This window comes from Schistocerca cancellata, chromosome 4, assembly GCF_023864275.1.
Source record: "Schistocerca cancellata isolate TAMUIC-IGC-003103 chromosome 4, iqSchCanc2.1, whole genome shotgun sequence".
NCBI classification, from domain to species: Eukaryota; Metazoa; Arthropoda; class Insecta; order Orthoptera; family Acrididae; genus Schistocerca; species Schistocerca cancellata.
In genome coordinates, this window is record NC_064629.1 from 192128051 (window position 1) to 192147908 (window position 19858).

A 19858-nucleotide genomic window follows, 5' to 3' on the forward strand; every position below is an offset into this window, starting at 1 on the left:
GGCTGTCCTTCCTACAAACTGCATCAACATAACGTTTCTTTTATTGTTTGTTGTTGAAGGTAGGCAAAATGCTACGCAGGCAGTGGAACTCTACAGAGAGCGATATCATGACAAGAACCTACCTTCCCGACGGATGTTTTCTCATCTTGTTGCGATGCTTCGGGAAACGGGAAGTTTCAACCAACGACAATGCAATCGTCATAGCACTCGCACAAAAGAAGCTGCTGAAGTTACTGTTCTCACCTCCGTTGTTATGAATCCACATGTGAGCACATGACAGCTTGAACACGAGATTGGCTTCCCTAAAACCAGTGTATATCATATTCTTACACGTCACCAGTTCCATCCTTACCATGTACACCTACAACAAGAATTGGATGGGAATGATTTCCAGAATCGTGTACAGTTCTGTCAGTGGGCACAGCAGCAAATCCTTGCCAACCCGAACTACTTCTCCAATGTTCTATTCACTGATGAATGTTCCTTCTCAAACAAAGGACAGGTAAATACAAGAAACCTGCATTATTGGTCCAGCGACAGCCCCCGATGGCTTAGACAGGTGGAACATCAGCATCAATGGAGGGTTAACATCTGGTGTGGGATGCTTGGTACTACAATTATTGGTCCTTATTTCATCAATGGTAGTTTAAACAGCACAGTGTATGCCAACTTCCTCAGACGAATTCTTCCTCCTCTTCTGGATGAAGTGCCCCTAAGAACCAGAATGCTTATGTGGTATCAACACGATGGATGTCCAGCACATATTGTCTCGCATGCAAGTCTTGTTCTGAAGCGAAGGTATCCTGCAAGAGAGATTGGTTGATGAGGAACAGTTACTTGGCCTGCTAGGTCTCCTGATTTAAATCCTCTGGACTTTTTTCTTTGGGGATGCATTAAAGACGTTGTCCATCGTGATATTCCAACAACTCCAGAGGACATGCAGGAACGTATCGTGCTTGCTTTTAATTCTTTTCAGCAGGTAACAATGGAAGCAGTAAATAATTCTTTCATTCAATGAGTGCACCAGTGTAACAGTGTCCAGGGTCACCACTTTGAGCACCTTTGAATGTTCTACTCCTGGGCAATGGTACAGGAGTGTCAAATTCAATTTTGTGTTATGTTTTTACTTGGTTCATTTGTTTTCTGAGAACTCCAGCAAGTGGACAAGTTTGTGATCCCGGGGGTCAAAGTTAATGTTGTGTTATGTAATTAATAAAGTTGTGTTTCAGTGAATGGTACACTGTGATACATTTTTCAATAGGTCTTTAGGAAAGGAAATTAATTACTGAATAAAATATAAAGGGAACCACTTAAAAAAGTCATACCGCTGTTCATATCTTTGTAAAAAAACAAAGCAACAACGAAGGCAATCATGCTGATTGATGTCTGCCTGATGGCTAAAGTACATTCGCTTGAAACATTTTATAATTTGCATCTAGACAAACAGTTATTTAGGGTGGTCAAGATAAATGCAACACCCTATATAGTACCAGCTGGACACATGACTCTGTGTGTGTGTGTGTGTGTGTGTGTGTGTGTGGGGGGGGGGGGGGGGGGGGGGGGTGCGTACTTGTACCCAAGTTTTCTTTTCTTGTTGCACGTGTCCCTTCCAGCGACTCAATAATGCTTCTGCTTTTCAGTTAGTGGTCTCCTTTACTCTCAAAGCACGTACATCAAAATTTCATATGGCATAGTTAAAAAATACTTACAGAATCACTTTTCTAGAAATGACTGGTGTTTTAGAAACTAATTTAGAAGAATAATATACACTATGTGATCAAAAGTATCCGAACATCCTTAAAAACATACATTTTTCATATTAGGTGCATTATGCCACCTACTGCCAGATACTCTATATCAGCCACCTCAGTAGTCATTAGGCATCGTGAGAGAGCAGAATGGAGTGCTCCGCGGAACTCACGGACTTTGAACGTGGTCAGGTGATTGGGTGTCACTTGTATCATATTTCTGTACGTGAGATTTCCACACTCCTAAATACCCCTAGGTCCACTGTTTCCGATGTGATAGTGAAGCAGAAAAAATGAAGGGACACATACAGCACAAAAGTGTACAGGCCGACCTCGTCTGTTGACTGACAGAGACCGCCAACAGTTGAAGAGGGTCATAATGTGTAATAGGCAGACATCTATCCACTATCCACCCCATCACACAGGAATTTCAAACTGCATCAGGATCCACTGCAAGTACTATGACAGTTAGGCGGGACGTGAGAAAACTTGGATTTCATGGTCGAGCGGCTGCTCATAAGCCACACATCATGTCGGTAAATGCCAAATGACACCTCGCTTGGTGTAAGGGGAGTAAACATTGGACAATTGAACAGTGGAAAAACCTTGTGTAGAGTGACAGATCACAGTACACAATGTGGCAATCCGATGGCAGGGTGTTGGTATGGCGAACGTCATCTGCCAGCGTGTGTAGTGTCAACAGTAAAATTCTGAGGCGGTGGTGTTCTTCATGGAGGGATCTTGCACCCCTTGTTATGCATGGCACTATCACAGCACAGGCCTACATTGAAGTTTTAAGCACCTTCTTGCTTCCCACTGTTGAAGAGCAATTCGGGGATGGTGATTGCATCTTTCAACACAATCGAGCACCTGCTCATAATTCACGGCCTGTGGTGGAGTGGTTACACGTCAATAACATCCCTGTAATGGACTGGCCTGCACAGTGTCCTGACCTGAACCCTATAGAACACTTACGGGATGTTTTGGAACGCTGACTTCGTGCCAGGGCTCACCTACCAATGTCGATACCTCTACTCAGGGCAGCACTCCGTGAAGAATGGGCTGCCATTCCTCAAAAAAACCTTCCCGCACCTGAATGGATATATGCCTGCGAGAGTGGAAGCTGTCTTCAAGGCTAAGGGTGGGCCAACAGCATACTGAATTTCAGCATTACCGATGGAGGGAGCCATGAACTTTCAAGTCATTTTCAGCCAGGTGTCTGGATACTTTTGATCATGTAGTGTACGTAAACTTCCTGAAAAGAAGATAACAACTTCTATCACTGTTGGAAAGATTCTAATTTGTCTACAATATTAATTATGGTCTCTTAACTTGACAGAGCCACTGCACATTCAGCCATGAGTCAGTACCTCCACTCCACTAGATGTACTGATCACAGCTGTCCAGTTCAGTGGCCATCGAAGTCCCTATCTCTTAGTACATCTAACGTCTGCCTGTGAATATGGAGGGAAACATAGTCACATGATTGTTTGCATTATATATATTGATGCTTTAGGAAAGAAAAATGGATATTCTTCCAAATGACCAACACAAATTGTCTGGTACAAATGTTTACATGTGGTTATATTTTTATGTGTAAGGAATATCATAGATTTCTATGCTGTTCAATACAAACGTAATTAAGTTCATCTATCTCTGACTACTGTCAAGTGTACCAGCTTCAACTGAATATTTGAATTCCATATAGTACGTGAATGGATGACAAAGTCATTATTAAAAACATCTTATGTCACCATGGCACTTGAAAGTGTTTACCAAAACCACGCCAATCTGCATGCACTAAGGCAGTATTATCCTTGACAAGAAATGAAAGTGAGTGTTCAGTGCTTCTCACTTTCATAATACCTGCAACACCTTCATGTCTCACAAGACCATTTAGTGACAGCATATCACCAGACACTTCCAGTTGTGAAGCTGTTAGTGATATGAGATGAAAGGTGGTTAAGACACTGATATTGAAATGAATGCTTCATCTGAGAAAAACGGTAATATTATGATACTCATACTAATACTGCTCTTGAACATTATTACAACACTGACTGCTGTGAAAAAGTGATCTCTGCTGGATAAAATACACCATAAGTTATGAGTTTAGTGGCCTGCATTGGTCAACAGAAATAAAGTTTACAAAATGGAATTTTCTTTCTAGTTTGTTTATGACATTTTTTGTAGTGAGACAGTTCATAAATTAAGCTGTTTTCCAAAATGACTTTTTGTTTGTTTAGGCCAAAATAAACTCCTCATTGACCTATGAGTGAAGTGTACTGCATTTTGGTTAGACTTCTCTTTAGTCACATTACTAACATCTGACATCAAGTATGACATTTCATTACCGTGATATCTTAAATGTTACAATATAACAGACAATGACTGAATGTTACACCCAAATTAAACAATGTATGACTTTTTGTCTATTCCATTAAAGTATATGATATGAGAATATTCTAGTGTGGTTTGTAGAATAAAAATTCTGGCTTTCGTAGCCACATGGCAACTGGCAGATACACAGACAGAATGTTCATTCCTGTTCACAGCCTATTAAAGACCACAAGTATCTTTAAAAAAATCACATCTACGCCACTGAACTGACCCGCTCCCTTCCACAGCAGCCTTTGCACTCGAGCAGTGACAAACTAATGAAAACCAACATTTAATTTTAATCAGCCTAAAATGAGAGGTGGTTGAAAACATGGCAGCAACCAATTTACTGTACCTAATGGAGAAACCAAATTATTTTATTTTGATACAGATGCAGTGATCTATTTTAGCAAATATAGCTGCTTTTTAGAGCAGTTGATTCTTCAATTAGTTATTAATTAACATAATTCTTTAACAAATAATTGTTAATGACATTGAGGATCTGATTTTGAAGTTTCCACAATTCTATTATTGTAAATTTACATTATAAAGTCAAATTATTATGACTACTTGGTTTCATCCAGAGTAGTAGCCATTTGCAAGACACAGCAGCTATACAAGCTAAAGGTGACTCAATCACATGTTGACAGAACAGTCCATGGATGTACTGCCACTTCTCACTATAAAATGGGCACAATATTTCCATGAGCAACCCTGTCGCCATCATCAGGTGCACCGATGAAGTGACTTCATGAGGACATGCAGCTGAGTTATATCCACTGCCCCTGGGTCTTTGGAGTAGCGTTCCATACATCATCCGTGCCCAAAGTTGCATGCCTGTGGCAGCAGCTGTAGAGATGGTATCAGCGGCGTGGCTGTTTGTACTCCACCCACCTCTCAAGTCATCTCATTGTGTCTTCTGAAAAATTTCTTGTTCTCTCTAATCATAATGAGAGTGGGTTCGCAGGCCTTACTGAGAAAGTAGCTGCAGTCACAAGTTTACCAGTTTGTTCTTGTCATTTATTTTGGTGGCTTATTTTATGAACTGTCCCAATATTTCAAACAATAGAAAATCCAGGAGGGAATGTAACAATATTAGAGAAGGAAAGTTGCTACACATCATATAGCGGAGATGCTGTGTCGCAGATAGGCACAACAAAAAGATTTTCACATTTAAAGCTTTTGGCCAATGGCCTTTGTCAACAATAGACACACACACTCATGCAAACGCAACTCGCACACGTCCTATGAGTTGCGTTTGCGCGAGTGTGTGTGTGTGCGCGCGCGCGCATGTGTGTGTCTATTGTTGACAAAGGCCATTGGCCAAAAGCTTTAAGTGTGAAGATTCTCACAATTATAGCTTTCGGCCATCAAGGTCTTTATCAACCCCCCTCACACACACACAGTGTGAGTGCATGTGTCTATTGTTGACAAAGACCTTAATGGCTGAAAGCTATAATTGTGAGAATCTTTTTGTTGTGCCTATCTGCAACTCAGCATCTCCGCTTTATGGTGAGTCTCAATATTTGGATGTTCATGCCAAAATCTCCAGATTCCATAGTGTATATTTCAGATAAACAGTGCTCTGCAACTGCCAATTTGTTAGGCTGTAGTAAACAGGTATGCCACTGATGTTCACAGCAGCAGCCTACAAATGTGTTGATCATTTGACCTATATACAATACAGTGTCAATAGTGTCAATTACGCAAACTAATTGGGAGGGGGGGGGGGGGCATGGGTGTTCGGAAAACTAGTTTATTCGGATAATCTGACTCTATACTTTTATTTACCACATTACCAATAAAAACCACACATATTTATAACATAATCTCTTATTATGAGAACAGTAGTACAGTGTAATAATCAGAAAATGTGTGCTATAAATGCATTTTGCATGTACATTACATATTCATAAAATTAATGCTTAAAAATGTCCTCAAGTTTGGTCTGTCTAAGCAAGCCTCCCCAATTACGAGCAGTTAAGTAACACACTTTATTCAGGACAGGTATCTGATGCTGGTCACTTTCATCTTGAACATCAAACCATCTAAGGCAGCAGCTAAAAATGTAAATGCTTCACAAGCAGCCAGTATATTGTATTCTTCATCTACAGGACCACCAGTTGTTGAGATGGTGGCCGCAGTAGATTTATCAGTGATCAAGTTTACAATTTTGCTATCTTGCATGATCTGGTTCCTTGGATCTGCACTGTTGACACTCATCCATTCTTTACTGTCTTCTTCATCACATTCAAGACAACTGAGTTCTTTCAGCATATTGAGCATTTCAGACATATCAAAAATAGTTCAAATGGCTCTGAGCACTATGCGACTTAACTTCTGAGGTCATCAGTCGCCTAGAACTCAGAACTAATTAAACCTAACTAACCTAAGGACATCACACACATCCATGCCCGAGGCAGGATTCGAACCTGTGACCGTAGCGGTCGCTCGGCTCCAGACTGTAGCACCTAGAACCGCAAGGCCACTCCGGCGAGCATACATATCAGTCTGTTTGTTATTTTCGACCAAACTCAACATTTTATTCCTGGATTTTTTCAAATTCTGTTCCTTTACACTATCTCACGCTTATGATTTTGTAAAAGATGTTCTTCTCTCTCCTCCTCTTCTTCTTCTTCTTCTTCTTCTTCTAACAACAACTTACGTAACAATCCTTTTCTTTAATACCATTTGAAAGTCGCAATAATGCTTCACTATTATTTAACTGATGAGCTTTTACAGAGGATACAAAACTTCCATAAATCATTCCATGAGAATCGTACTATCCATCCAGGCTCATTTGTGAGGTGTAAGCAATAAGCATTGCAGACATATTAACATGTCTGAAACACTGTGATTTCTTACTTTTACCAATAACAAGGTTAGGCAATTGGTGGCTACCAATAGCATTAGCACTAAAGCAGTAACACGACCCATGCTTATTTTAGGACCAGGTGCTGCTAATTCCCGATGTCAAGCAAGAGTTTTTCTCAGTAAAACTTTCCAGTTTCGTCAGCACTGTAAACATTTTCTAGAATATAAATTCTTCCCTCAGTCCTTAACTTACTTTGATTTTGAAAGAATCTGCTGCTGAAACAAATGAAATGTCATGTGGCTAGGGCCTCCCGTCGGGTAGACTGGTCGCATGGTGCAAATCTTTTGAGCTGATGCCACTCCAGAAACTTGTGCATCGATGGGGATGATATGATGATGATGATGATGATGATGATAATACAACACCCAATCCCTGAGCGGAGAAAATCTCCAACTCAGCCAGGAATTGAGCCCGGCCCCTTTGCACGGCGCCCTGTGGTGCTGACCACTCAGTTATTAGGGTGGACTCTGCTGCTGATGAATCAGCAAACAGTTGTTCTCCTTGTATTTATATCACAAGTTCACTTTACCCGGCGAAGTTGATACAAGCGATTGTAACAGAGCGCAAATGATTACTATTGTTGGTCACTCAGCATTTCTGCAGTGGAGGGGGTGGGGAGAGCTGACTGTAGCGGAGGGAGGGCGGCATATGTGAGCAAGTAACAGATCTGTTAAGCAATCGTTTGGTTGACCGACGTTCAAATAATTGACACTACTGTACTGCTTCCCACATTGGCAAGGGTTTGGTACATCCTGGCCTTACAGAGCATGAGATCATGCTTTACACACTCTAGCAGTGGCCTAGTTTTACTTAGGAGATTGGGGGAGGAGACCAAACTGTGAGGTCATCGGTCTTACTTAGGAGACAAAAGACTGTTGTAACTTTGTGTTGTCTGAGAATCTGTCCAATTTTCTCCGATAAAGTGCCAATACATGGAAGAAAGGCTACAGAAACTTCTTTTCCTAATTCTTCTTCTTGTCTGTAGATTATGCAGTTGTTGTGGAGTGTAAGGCTAGTTAAATCCGCAACTCAGGGCAAATGTCTTTCTGGAACACCATTTTCTGATTATCTGTTTCTCATGGGAGGCTTTGTGATGGGGTATGAGCTATTTGTACCAGTGTCTTGAGCAGTTCATCCCTCTGCACCAGATGGTGGTGGCCCAACGTGCCATCTATTCTTCCAACCTGGATACCCAGAATTGGGATCACTCCATCAACCTTTACTATCATCATAAATCTGGTGTTACAATGTTTGTACTTGAGGTGTGCAAGGAGATGTTTAAAGAAGACAAGTACTTGAGACAATGCTGTCACTAGGACTTTCCCCACCTAACATGAAAATTAGTCTAACTAATGTGCAACCAGGTAACGACTCAAGGCATTTGAGGGCAGAGAATTACTTTGAAGTCTTCCAGCTCTGTACAGATACTTACAGCGATGTTCTTATCTTGCTGACACGCCCCACACTCTCCAATCAAACACGTGTAAAAGCGAAAAGGCTCTTAAAGGATAAATTCATTACTAATGGGGTGAAGAGTGGATTCTACATCAATTAATGGACCTTGACAATGCCGCAAAAGTTCTCAAAGAATGGATTCAGAGCGTACATAGTCTGATATCTCTTGATCAACAAGCTGACATCTACTCGTCATAGGAAGCAGAAAGTGTGACACATCAAAGGAACATGTCTCTGTATCACCTTTCAGCAACAGTCTACTTTCTCAACTGTCAAGGAATTTTCTAGTATTTTACCACTGACAGCAAGGATCTGTCTATTTTGATTGCCACATGAAGATGGTTTCACAAAACTGTGATGGTACACAGGATTTGCCCTTTGGTTTATCTAGAAAATGAATTGTCCCACTGTAGCACATTAACTGGCCTTCACAGATTGTTGCGGTTGACATGTCACACCAATGGTGATGACTGAAGTGCACAGAGAGAGCCTGAAAGTCCTTCAACACGCACTTACTTCATAACTGCACATCATCTGACATACATTGTGAACTATGTATTGTAGACTTCACATCTAGGAGTTAACTGCAGTATGTGACCCAACAAGATGTTCTACAGTTTTTAATGGATGAGTACCCACATTTTCACCCTTATAACCAGAGAGATAATGAAATGAATTGTTCAGTTACTAATTGCCTATTAAAATTAACTACCAACATTTATATTTGTAATAAAATAGCAATATATCATTACTTTAATTACTCATTTCTTGATGCAGACTTAATCACTTTCAAAACTTTTTCACTCTTCCATTTTTACAGGAATTTTCTTGTTTCACCAATGTCTGATGGATCATTTCTTTCATTTCCTCACATTCATACAGAACTTTTCTATATGTATTGGTCCAGTGGGTAATGCATTTCTGACAATTGTGCCAACATATATGAGCACTGTTCTCTTAAGAAATACTTGTATACTGATTAGAGAGGTAAATTTGCACAAAATTTCACACAAATAGTGGCTTTCTGAACAATTTTTTGCCTTTTAGTCAACACACTTAACAATAGCACATCAATTATAAAATTAGCACTGCAATAAGGACCACATTTAGGATCTGAAGAACACTAGGCTGAATATGTGATGTGTGCCAAACCGGGGCAATGTTTACGATACATAACATGCAAAGGATAGCATTTCAGAGAAATTTTCAAATTAAAAGCCTATTACACAATCTTCAAGGTTTATTATTTATGAAACTTTACTGTGAAATTGTATAATTTAGTTAATTTCTGAGATTAGAAATGAAAGGAACTGAAGTAAGTATAGTATTCAACACTATTTATTAACATAGTTATGTACAACTATATTTTTTAAAAGGAAAACAAGAAGTGAGATTCATGTCCTGGCAAAAATTAGTGTAACAGTTTTAAAGAAACATATTTTAACTAAAGTAAATTAGTAGTAATATAATTATTATGACAAAAATGTTTCTTATAAAAATACCGTCATAACTCTTTTTAAAAACACATTTGGTTTGAATTGTTCACGATGGCTGCATGTCCCTGCTACGGTGTCATGAGTCAGTAAGCTACTGTCAGATACTACGAATTTTAAAGTATCTTTTACATTTCTAATGATAACTTGTTAATGAATGAAGTTACCTTAAAGTTTTTTTTTTTTTTTTTTTTTTTGCAGTTTTGAGAGAAAAGGAGTCCATGTTTGGATGTAAAACAGTACGGGAGAAATTGAGTTTTTACAGAACCAACCTCACATAAAACTGCCAAAATTCGGGTAACCACTTTTTTTTCCAAAGTGTTAGAGACTTTTCAAATTGGAGTGCCACACATTTGACAGTGTACCAGTGGGAATTAGGTGAGAGGAAATGTGATGTCATAAGTGAATGTTAACTTAATTCATATCTCTGTCCACTGACTAATTTAGCTGAATAAGCCCATACAAAACGGTTATGTCTATGTCTTTTTTAATTATAATTTATTTTAAATTTCTGTAGTGCAGGCCTCCTTGTGGTGTAAGCCCCTACGCTGCAGGCTCGGTAGCCTGTGCATAAATATAGCCCTCACAGCAATACATTTCTTCATAACAACCTAGGGTTGTTCTTAACAACAAAATAATATTTACCGTATTTACTCGAGTCTAAGACGCACTCGAATCTAAGCCGCACCCGAAAAATGAGACTCGAAATCGAGGAAAAAAATTTTCCCGAATCTAAGCCGCACCTGAAATTTGAGACTCGAAATTCAAGGGGAGAGAAAAGTTTTAGGCCGCACCTCCAAATCAAAACAAAGTTGGTCCATTGTAATACGAGACACAATTTAGGTCGAATAAATGACGATACAGCTACAGGAGTTTGGTTCGAGTCGTAAGCTTAACAGTCAAGTTTTACCAGGTAGCCATTGCTATACGTCAGGCGCTCCGTCCGTATTTATACGGGTACCCTTCCTTTTCACGTGGTTCGTCTGGTTTGAATCGATTGCTTATTTTGCTTTGATCTGATAAGTGCCGTTTTCTTTGTTATAGGTGTTAACGTCACTCTGAGCTGAAAATGCATTACTGTACTGTGTCATGCATTGTTTGTCTCATTCTGATAGTGCATGTTTACGGCCTGTCGCTGCGCGCGGCATGGCTTGCTTTTGTGCGCGCTACCGCCGCTTACAATTAAAAAAAAAGAAAAGAGAGGAATCGTCTCACTAGCGAAACAATGGCAAGAGACTGCTATTTGTTGTTACTTACACTGCTTTCTTTGATAATGATCAACAAGAACCAAATAATTGACTGCATATGATAGAATATGTTCTGAACGAGAGTTAGGCGAAAATTTTTCTCCGTTTGAAAATCTTTGCGGCCGCTTATCTAGTACGTCAAATTCTGCACAGGAATTAGTCATCTTAGATTTAAAAATCTAATCAGTTGCCGTGCTTAATTTCTGACTGTATCACTATTAGGCATAAGAAAAATACGAATGTAAACATGACACTATACGTATATTCTTCCGCGTTTGCTGTTGTCTCACTCTAGTTTCGTAGTTTATTCGGCAGATAGGATTTAAATGAAATAGCAGCAAACACGAAAGAATACGTGGCATAATGTTTACATTCATATTATTCTTATGGTGAAGAGAATACTGCATGTGATTCACATTTCGTCAGGTTCCTATTAGCAACCACCTCTTCTCACACGTAGTAAAAAATTCAACACGTAGAGTTGGCCATGTTGACAAACATCCCAAACAGTCTTGCCAGTCGGATTTTCGTAGTACATTGAAATTCTGCTACATTCGAAGATGAACAATACGGAATTTGTATTTACTTCGTTGGATAATGTACGAAAATGCAGTGGTCGAAACTCGGGGCGGAGAAAAAAGCTCGTCTTCCACCTTTTTTTTAAATTTATTTACTGACGCAGAGATTTTGGCGCCAGTATTTATCTCTGTGTCTACAAAGCATCCCCTTGTAGCGCTACATATATTCGACGGCAGAAGTTAGTTGTGGCGGCACCTACCAACATTTTTCAGAACTTCCGCTTGCTTTGCACTCGATTCTAAGCCGCAGGCGGTTTTTTGGATTACAAAAACCGGAAAAAAAGTGCGGCTTAGATTCGAGTAAATACGGTACTCAAATGCTAGCAGGACATGGATAACTCTAGAATCATAACAAAAGAGACGCTATCAAACCCACATTGAGGCTAGTACTGCTGTTAATGCACATTGGCAATGAATTTGGAATGTTGGCAGTCAGTGGGGGAGTAGATTGAGCAGGTTGGTATATGGTGGTGGGGAGGCACATTTATCCTCTGTTCACCTTTAAAAGATGTCTTGCACCATTAGTTTATTGTAGCATAAAACGGGCTCTATAGACAGCAATTAGAAATATTATGATCACAGAGATGTCATGATTTTCTGTCATGTGATACAACAACCAAGCAATATCATGTATTCAATAATTTCTTTTATGAGGTACAATTCACACAACAGGTTTTACACATGTTTTACACATAAATTAAAATAAAAATGTAAAGCATATTAAATTTTTGCTTTATACTGCTCAGTTTAGTCATAAAGAAAAATTGCCAATACAACTGTTCAAACACAGGACAATAAAATTGGTTTTTAGATTTCTGAAATTGCAAGTGACAACTCTGCCATGGACTAAAAATAAATGACATGGCTGGTATTGTATTAGGCAGCTATGATAGACAAAAAAGAAAGTTGCTGTCTCAACCAAAATAACATGTGAATGGAAACATGCTCTGGCATGTTGAGTTATTTTATCTATCTTCAACATATTATGTCCATAAATGGAGGAATATTAATTTCTGAATTAGTTTTTAATCTCTTAAAGTTACACAGGTTACTCACACTGACTGATGTATTCAAAAGTGCATTAGCCGCATCTACGACAGCAGGGTTGACTGGTGGTGGGGGCTTAACTGGTCTTGATCTGTCAATAAATCTCAACCTAAAGAAAAATAATGTACATCATCATGACAGAACAATCAATGCTTCATTAAGAATAAACACAGCAAAGTATCATCAATTATTGACTTTTTACAGAGAGCAACTATGATCATACAGCATTAATTACTTAGAATGGAACTGAATTAAAAGGAATGAAGACTAGGTTTGAAATTCCTGTCAGACACATCTGCTCAAGCCCAGATAGGGCAAGGACAAGGGAAGAAAATTGGTTGTGTCCTTTTTCTAGAATCCATCCCGACACTCACCTGAACAGATTTTGCAGAGCCACAATAAACCTCTCAAAAATAATAGAAAGGATAATGTATCAGAGACTATACAAATTTCTTATTAGGAATAGAATATTGGTTAATGCGCAAAATGGTTTCCGTAAAAATAAATCAACTGAAACAGCTATCTTCAATTTTTTGCAACTTGCTCTAAATTCCATAAACAGAAAGGAATTAAATTGTGGATTGTTTTTAGACTTATCAAAGGCCTTCGATGTCATCGACCATAAGTTACTGCTTAGGAAGTTATATGCCTATGGGATACATGGAGTTGCCCACAAATGGTTTGAATCATATCTGTCAGACAGGTATCAGAAGGTGGAGATAAGCCAGGCAGATAGGACATATTCATCAAGATTCGAGAGAGTTTTGTATTGAGTACCCCAGGGATCTGTAATAGGGCCATTACTGTTTTTAATATTTATGAATGACCTACCAAGTCAACTATCTGAAGCAGAGGCAGTACTGTTTGCTGATGATACAAGTTTGTTTGTTAAAGCAAATAGTGAAGCTGACTTACAGGAAAAAGTCACATTAGCAACAGACGAAGCAGACAGATGGTTTAATGAAAACAGACTCATTTTGAATGCCAAAAAAACAACGTGGATCAACTTCAGACATATTACAAATAAAATAAAAACTAACCTTACAGTAGAACTGGGTAAGTGTAAGATTGAACAAGCACCATACACTAAATTCTTGGGAGTGTGGTTTGATGAACACTTAAGATGGGAAAAGCATGTAATATCATTGAACAAAAAATTAAGTCAAACATGTTATATACTTAGAATGCTTAAAAGCTCATGTAATATTACAACAGTGTTGTGTGTTTATTTCTCATTCATGCACAGTTTATTAAGATATGGTGTACAGTTTTGGGGGAACATCAGTCTAACAAAACACTCATTTAGACTACAAAAGAAGGCAGTCAGAATAATAAAAGGTATAGGATATAGAGACTCTTGTAGGCAAGCTTTCAAAGAATTAAAAATCATGACACTACCATCTTTATACATATATGAAAGCATATGTTTCTTAAAAGAACACGAGGAATTTTCTACATTAAACAGAGAACTTCACAACTACGAAACAAGGAATAGGAATGATTTCCACAGAGAAATTCATAAAACAGCTATGTATCACAAAAGTGTACTATACCAACCCAAAATCCTCTACAGTGCTCTCCCCAAAGAACTAAAAATAATACCAAAACTGTACATATTTAAAAGAGAATTAAAAAACATGTTATTGACCAATAGTTTTTACAGTATTGAAGAGTTTATGAATCGTTGACAATAAAAGCGCAGTTAATATTTCCCTGACGTAATAAATATGTGTAATTGCTCACATTTAAATACTTGCTGTTTCTAGTGTGAAACAGTGTTAATGTAAGAATGTAAATAATCTTTGATGTGAGAATCACTAACTCCCCCCCCTTTTTTTTTTACGTTGTTATCCTACTTGTATATTTTTATGTTAATGTTCTAAAAGTTCTATTAAAATCGTAATGTCTAAGTGACAAGTAAATTCAATTATAAATTTTCATGTATATGTATTTTAAATTGTAATGTTTATTGACAAGTCCTATGTCATTTTGATGATGTACTACAAGGACGCTAATAAATTGAATTGAATTGAACTTATATGGTCGCATGCGAATTCGAACACCACTCTTTTACAATGTAAGTCCAGTGTCTTAACCACTGCACAACACAACTCGGCAGCTGAATTGAAGGTAGCTCCTAGTTTGCTGAGAGAACACTCCAGAGCTCATGAATACCCAATAAACATTCTTTAATAAATAAGGTAACAGAGAATTTTAATTTTCTAAATGATGAAAGCACATTTGAAACTTAGTGTGTAGAATTTGGTGGTCACAATATTTTAATAATTTCAATACATAGAATCCCAGACAAAGAAATAACTAAGCTATCCATTTTTAAACCCAGGAGTGTCTTATGTAAACTCACAAAAGATAAAAAAGAAGGATTATGATAGGTGCCAATTTTAACTTAAACTTAATAAATGCATTCAGTAAGTACAAAGAATTTAGTGATATGATTCAATTATACGATTTCAAGTTAAACTTCACATAATTCACAATAGAGAAAGTGTGAACTGCAATCTGTACAGATATCATTCTGACAAATTATACATTTGATTATACAAGAAAGTTCTGCTTTGATTTATGGATCTCTGACAATATTGTATTAGGGGGTGGTGGTTGAGGCATTACGAATATGTGCACCAAATGACACTTCAACAAAGAATATATGAACTTCCTAAAAGACTTTTGCAAAATATTTCTCCCTAGAATCTGCCATAAAAATGGCAAGCAAACTGGCACTGGCATACAAGTGTCAAGTTCTTGTAAAAGGCAATCACACAATGAACCAAAAAGCAATACAAATGCAAACTTTATAAATTGTAACTACAAAGTTATATTTATAACTATAAAGTTAGACTGAGAAGGGTGGTAAAGTTGGCAAAAGAAATTACACACAAAAGATTCATTCTGAACCACGCATCAAAAAATCAAAAGCATTATGGTCAGTTATAAAATTTTAACTTAGTATCATAGTTGGGAATCCATACATCTCCAAAACTAAGTTCGGTAACACCACCATTATAAATCCCCCAAAAGTATAAGAATATCAATGATGTTTTAAGAAAATAAATGAATAAAAATCACATGCTGATGTAAGTGGGTACCTACGCAATGCACATCCCTTTGGTTTAGATCAGGATAACAGTAGGGCACTATCTAAATTTGAAATAATCACACCTGAAGTAGTAGAAAAGTATATTTTAAAAAAATTAAATTTTATATGTTTATATCATGAAATAGACAGCAACTAAAAACGATGTTTAAAATTCATCTGTATGTGATGAAATACCTGCTACAGTAATTAAAGGTGTTTCTAGTATATCATCAGGAATCAGATGCACTAAAGTATGCAGCAGTACAGCTGCTCTTCAAGAGAGGCTAAGAATGAGATTTAGGAAACTATCAAACAGTAAATCTTCTCTCAATCAGTATGTTAAAGCAATTATATGAGGAATAGGAAAAATTAATCAAGAGAAACATCTACCCCCAGCAACAGCACAAATAATAAACCAATTATACCAAAAGAAAGAGTAACCATTATTATCAAATAACTTGAACATAGTGTTTGAAAACACTGCTGCAACCCAGATCCAAAATTTCATACAAAAATTTATCACCACACTAAATCAGTTTGATTTACAGAAAGGCAAGGCTACAATGTGTGTCATCAAGAAATTTATAGAAACAATGTGATTATACTGATTATCTTTGGACAAGTCTCAAAAGATCACAGAAAGTTTCTGTGACCTTACAAAGGGATATAGCTCTGTGAATCACTGCCTACAGCTCCATAAATTACATAGATTTGTCATCTACGACTGTGCTTTGAAATGGTTTAAATCATATTTAACACACTCAAAGCAAAGGGCAGCTGTCACACCATGCAAAGGAATTATATTTCACACTGGAAAGTTATTTCACAAGCAGTTCCATTTCAGTTACAATCCTGTTCTAATGTACATAGTTGATCTGCCCTTAAATATAACTTCACACTCAGTTTTATTTGCAGATGGTACATCTGTATTCACTGAAAGTGAAACTATGGAACAAAAACCCTAAACAGATTAAAACATTGGTTTGATCTAAATGGATTAAAGTTAAACAAGTCGAAGACTAAACTAACGTAATTTCAAACCAAACCGTCAAAGTAACTCGCAAATTACCCATAAAAATCAGAACTTAAGGAAGCAAATCCCACCAAATTCCTGGGGACACATTTAAGGAAAGAAATCATTGTAATCTTCACATAAACTACTTGGCAAACTAGTTAAACATGTTTGCACTTTCAATCCCCCCAGAACCATGGACCTTGCCGTTAGTGAGGAGGCTTGTGTGCCTCAGCGATACAGATAGCTGTACCATAGGTGCAACCACAATGTAGGGGTATCTGTTGAGTGGCCAGACAAACATGTGATTCCTGAAGAGGGGCAGCAGCCTTTTCAGTAGTTGCAAGAGCAACAGTCTGGATGATTGACTGATCTGGCCTTGTAACATTAACCAAAATGGCCTTGCTGTACTGGTACTGCAAATGGCTGAAACAATGGGGAAACTACAGCTATAATTTTCCCCGAGGGCATACAGCTTTACTATACGGTTATACGATGATGGTTTCCTCTTGGGTAAAATATTCCGGAGGTAAAATAGTCTCCCATTTGGCTCTCCAGGCGGGGACTACTCAACAGGACGTTGTTATCAGGAGAAATGAAACTGGCGTTCTATGGATCGGAGCATGGAATGTCAGGTCCCTTAATCGGGCAGGTTGGCTATAAAATTTAAAAAGGGAAATGGATAGTTTAAAGTCAGATATAATGGGAATTAGTGAAATTTGGTGGCAGGAGGATCAAGACTTCTGGTCAGGTGAATACAGTGTTATAAATACATAATCAAATTGGGGTAATGCAGGAGTAGGTTTAACAATGAATAAAAATAGGAACACGGGTAAGCTACTACGAATAGCATAGTGAACACATTATTGTAGCTAAGATCGACATGAAGCCCATGCCTACCACAGTAGTACAAGTTTATGTGCCAACTAGCTCCGCAGATGATGAAGAGATTGAGTAAATGTACAGGGTGTTTCAAAATGAATATACGGGTTTTAAGGCTTTGTAACACATATTACATTCACCTTACAATTATAAATATTACACTACATGAAAGAGAAACACAAACAGTTTTTCTTGCAATTATTCAGTGTGAACACTCATCGCGCATCGAGTCGATAGGCAAGTTGTTCCGAAACCTTGATCAATGTGCCAGGAGTAACTGTTGCAATAACACTGTTTCTAAAGTCGGACAGATCAGCTGGTATCGGAGGCACATACACATTATCGCATCAGATCGTGTGTGAACGTGGAGGTCATGGATAAAATGCTGTGTCAACCGGCCCCTTGCGCCCAATCCACCAGTTGGATACAATATTGATTAACGAATCGCGTACTGAGTTATACCAGTGAGGCGGCACACCATCTTGCTCCCAAATAAAGATGTGTTGTTCAGCTTCTTCCCATTGAGGCATGGGCCATAGCTATAGCACATCAAGATAAGAAACATCACTTACAATTGATTCACAGAAAAAGAAAGGCCCATAAACTTTCCGCAGGGATATTTCTTGGGGATAAGCGTGAAAGACTAGCACTTGTTCAACACATTTTTCAGTCACTCTTTGTCATTCCATACTCTTCCCAATGCGCACAGGTATACAAACAAAACTGTTTGAGTTGCTCTTTCATTTGGTGTATTATTTACAACTGTAAGTTGAACATAATAAATGCTACAACGCCTTGAAACTGGTATGTTCATTTTGAAACACCCTGTATAATGAGATAAAAGAAATCATTCAGATAGTGGGAGGAGATGAAAATTTAATAGTCATGGGGGGCTGTAATTCGATAGTAGGAAAACAAAGAGAAGGAAAAGTAGTAGGTGAATATGGAATGGGGTTAAGGAATGAAAGAGGAAGCCGCCTGGTAGAATTTTGCACAGAGCATAATTTAATCATAGCTAACACTTGGTTTAAGAATCATGAAAGAATGTTGTACACATGGAAGAGGCCTGGTGACACTGGCAGGTTTCAGATAGATTGTATGAAGGTAAGAAAGAGATTTAGGAACCAGGTTTTAAATTGTAAGACATTTCCAGGGGCAGATGTGGATTCTGACCACAATATATTGGTTATTAACTATAGATTAAAACTGAAGAAACTGCAAAAAGGCAGGAATTTAAGGAGATGGGACCTGGATGAACTGAAAGAGGCAGAGGTTGTAGAGAGTTCCAGAGTGGGAATTAGGGAACGATTGACAAGAACAGGAGAATGAAAAACAGTAGAAGGAGAATGGGTAGTTTTGAGAGATGAAATAGTGAAGGCAGCAGAGAATGAAGTAGAGAAAAAGATGAGGGCTGGTCGAAATCCTTGGGTAACAGAAGAAATATTTCATTTAATTGATGAAAAGAGAAAATATAAAAACACAGTAAATGAAACAGGGAAATAGGAATATAAATGTCTCAAAAATGAGATCAAAGGGAAGTGCAAAATGGCTAAGCAGGGATGGCTAGAGGACAAATGTAAGGATGTAGAGGCATATATCACTAGAGGGTATGATAGATATTGCCTACAGGAAAATTAAAGAGACCTTTGGAGAAAAGAGAACCACTTGGATGACTATCGAGAGCTCAGGTGGAAAAAAAGGTAGAAGGAGTATGTAGAGGGTCTATACAAGGGCAATGTACTTGAGGGCAATATTATGGAAGTGGAAGAGGATGTAGGTGAAGATGAAATGGGAGATATGATACTGCATGAGAATTTGGCAGAGCACTGAAAGACCTAAGTCGAAACAAGTCCCTGAGAGTACCGTATTTACTCGAATCTAAGCCGCACTTTTTTTCCGGTTTTTGTAATCCAAAAAACCGCCTGCGGCTTAGAATCGAGTGCAAAGCACGCGGAAGTTCTGAAAAATGTTGGTAGGTGCCGCCACAACTAACTTCTGCCGTCGAATATATGTAGCGCTACACAAACATGCTTTGTGGGCACAAA

General features: G+C 38.1%; 1 protein-coding gene across 3 annotated transcripts in view; it reads right to left on the reverse strand.

Moving 5' to 3' along the window:
* The window catches only part of LOC126184361 (RNA-binding protein Ro60-like), a 128604-nt gene that overhangs the window by 30728 nt on the left and 78018 nt on the right, over nt 1-19858 (reverse strand). For all 3 annotated transcript variants that reach the window (XM_049926744.1, XM_049926742.1, XM_049926743.1), the window contains one exon: nt 12832-12931. In XM_049926744.1, coding sequence (XP_049782701.1) covers nt 12832-12931 — 100 coding nt within the window. The remainder of the gene's footprint in view (nt 1-12831; nt 12932-19858) is intronic.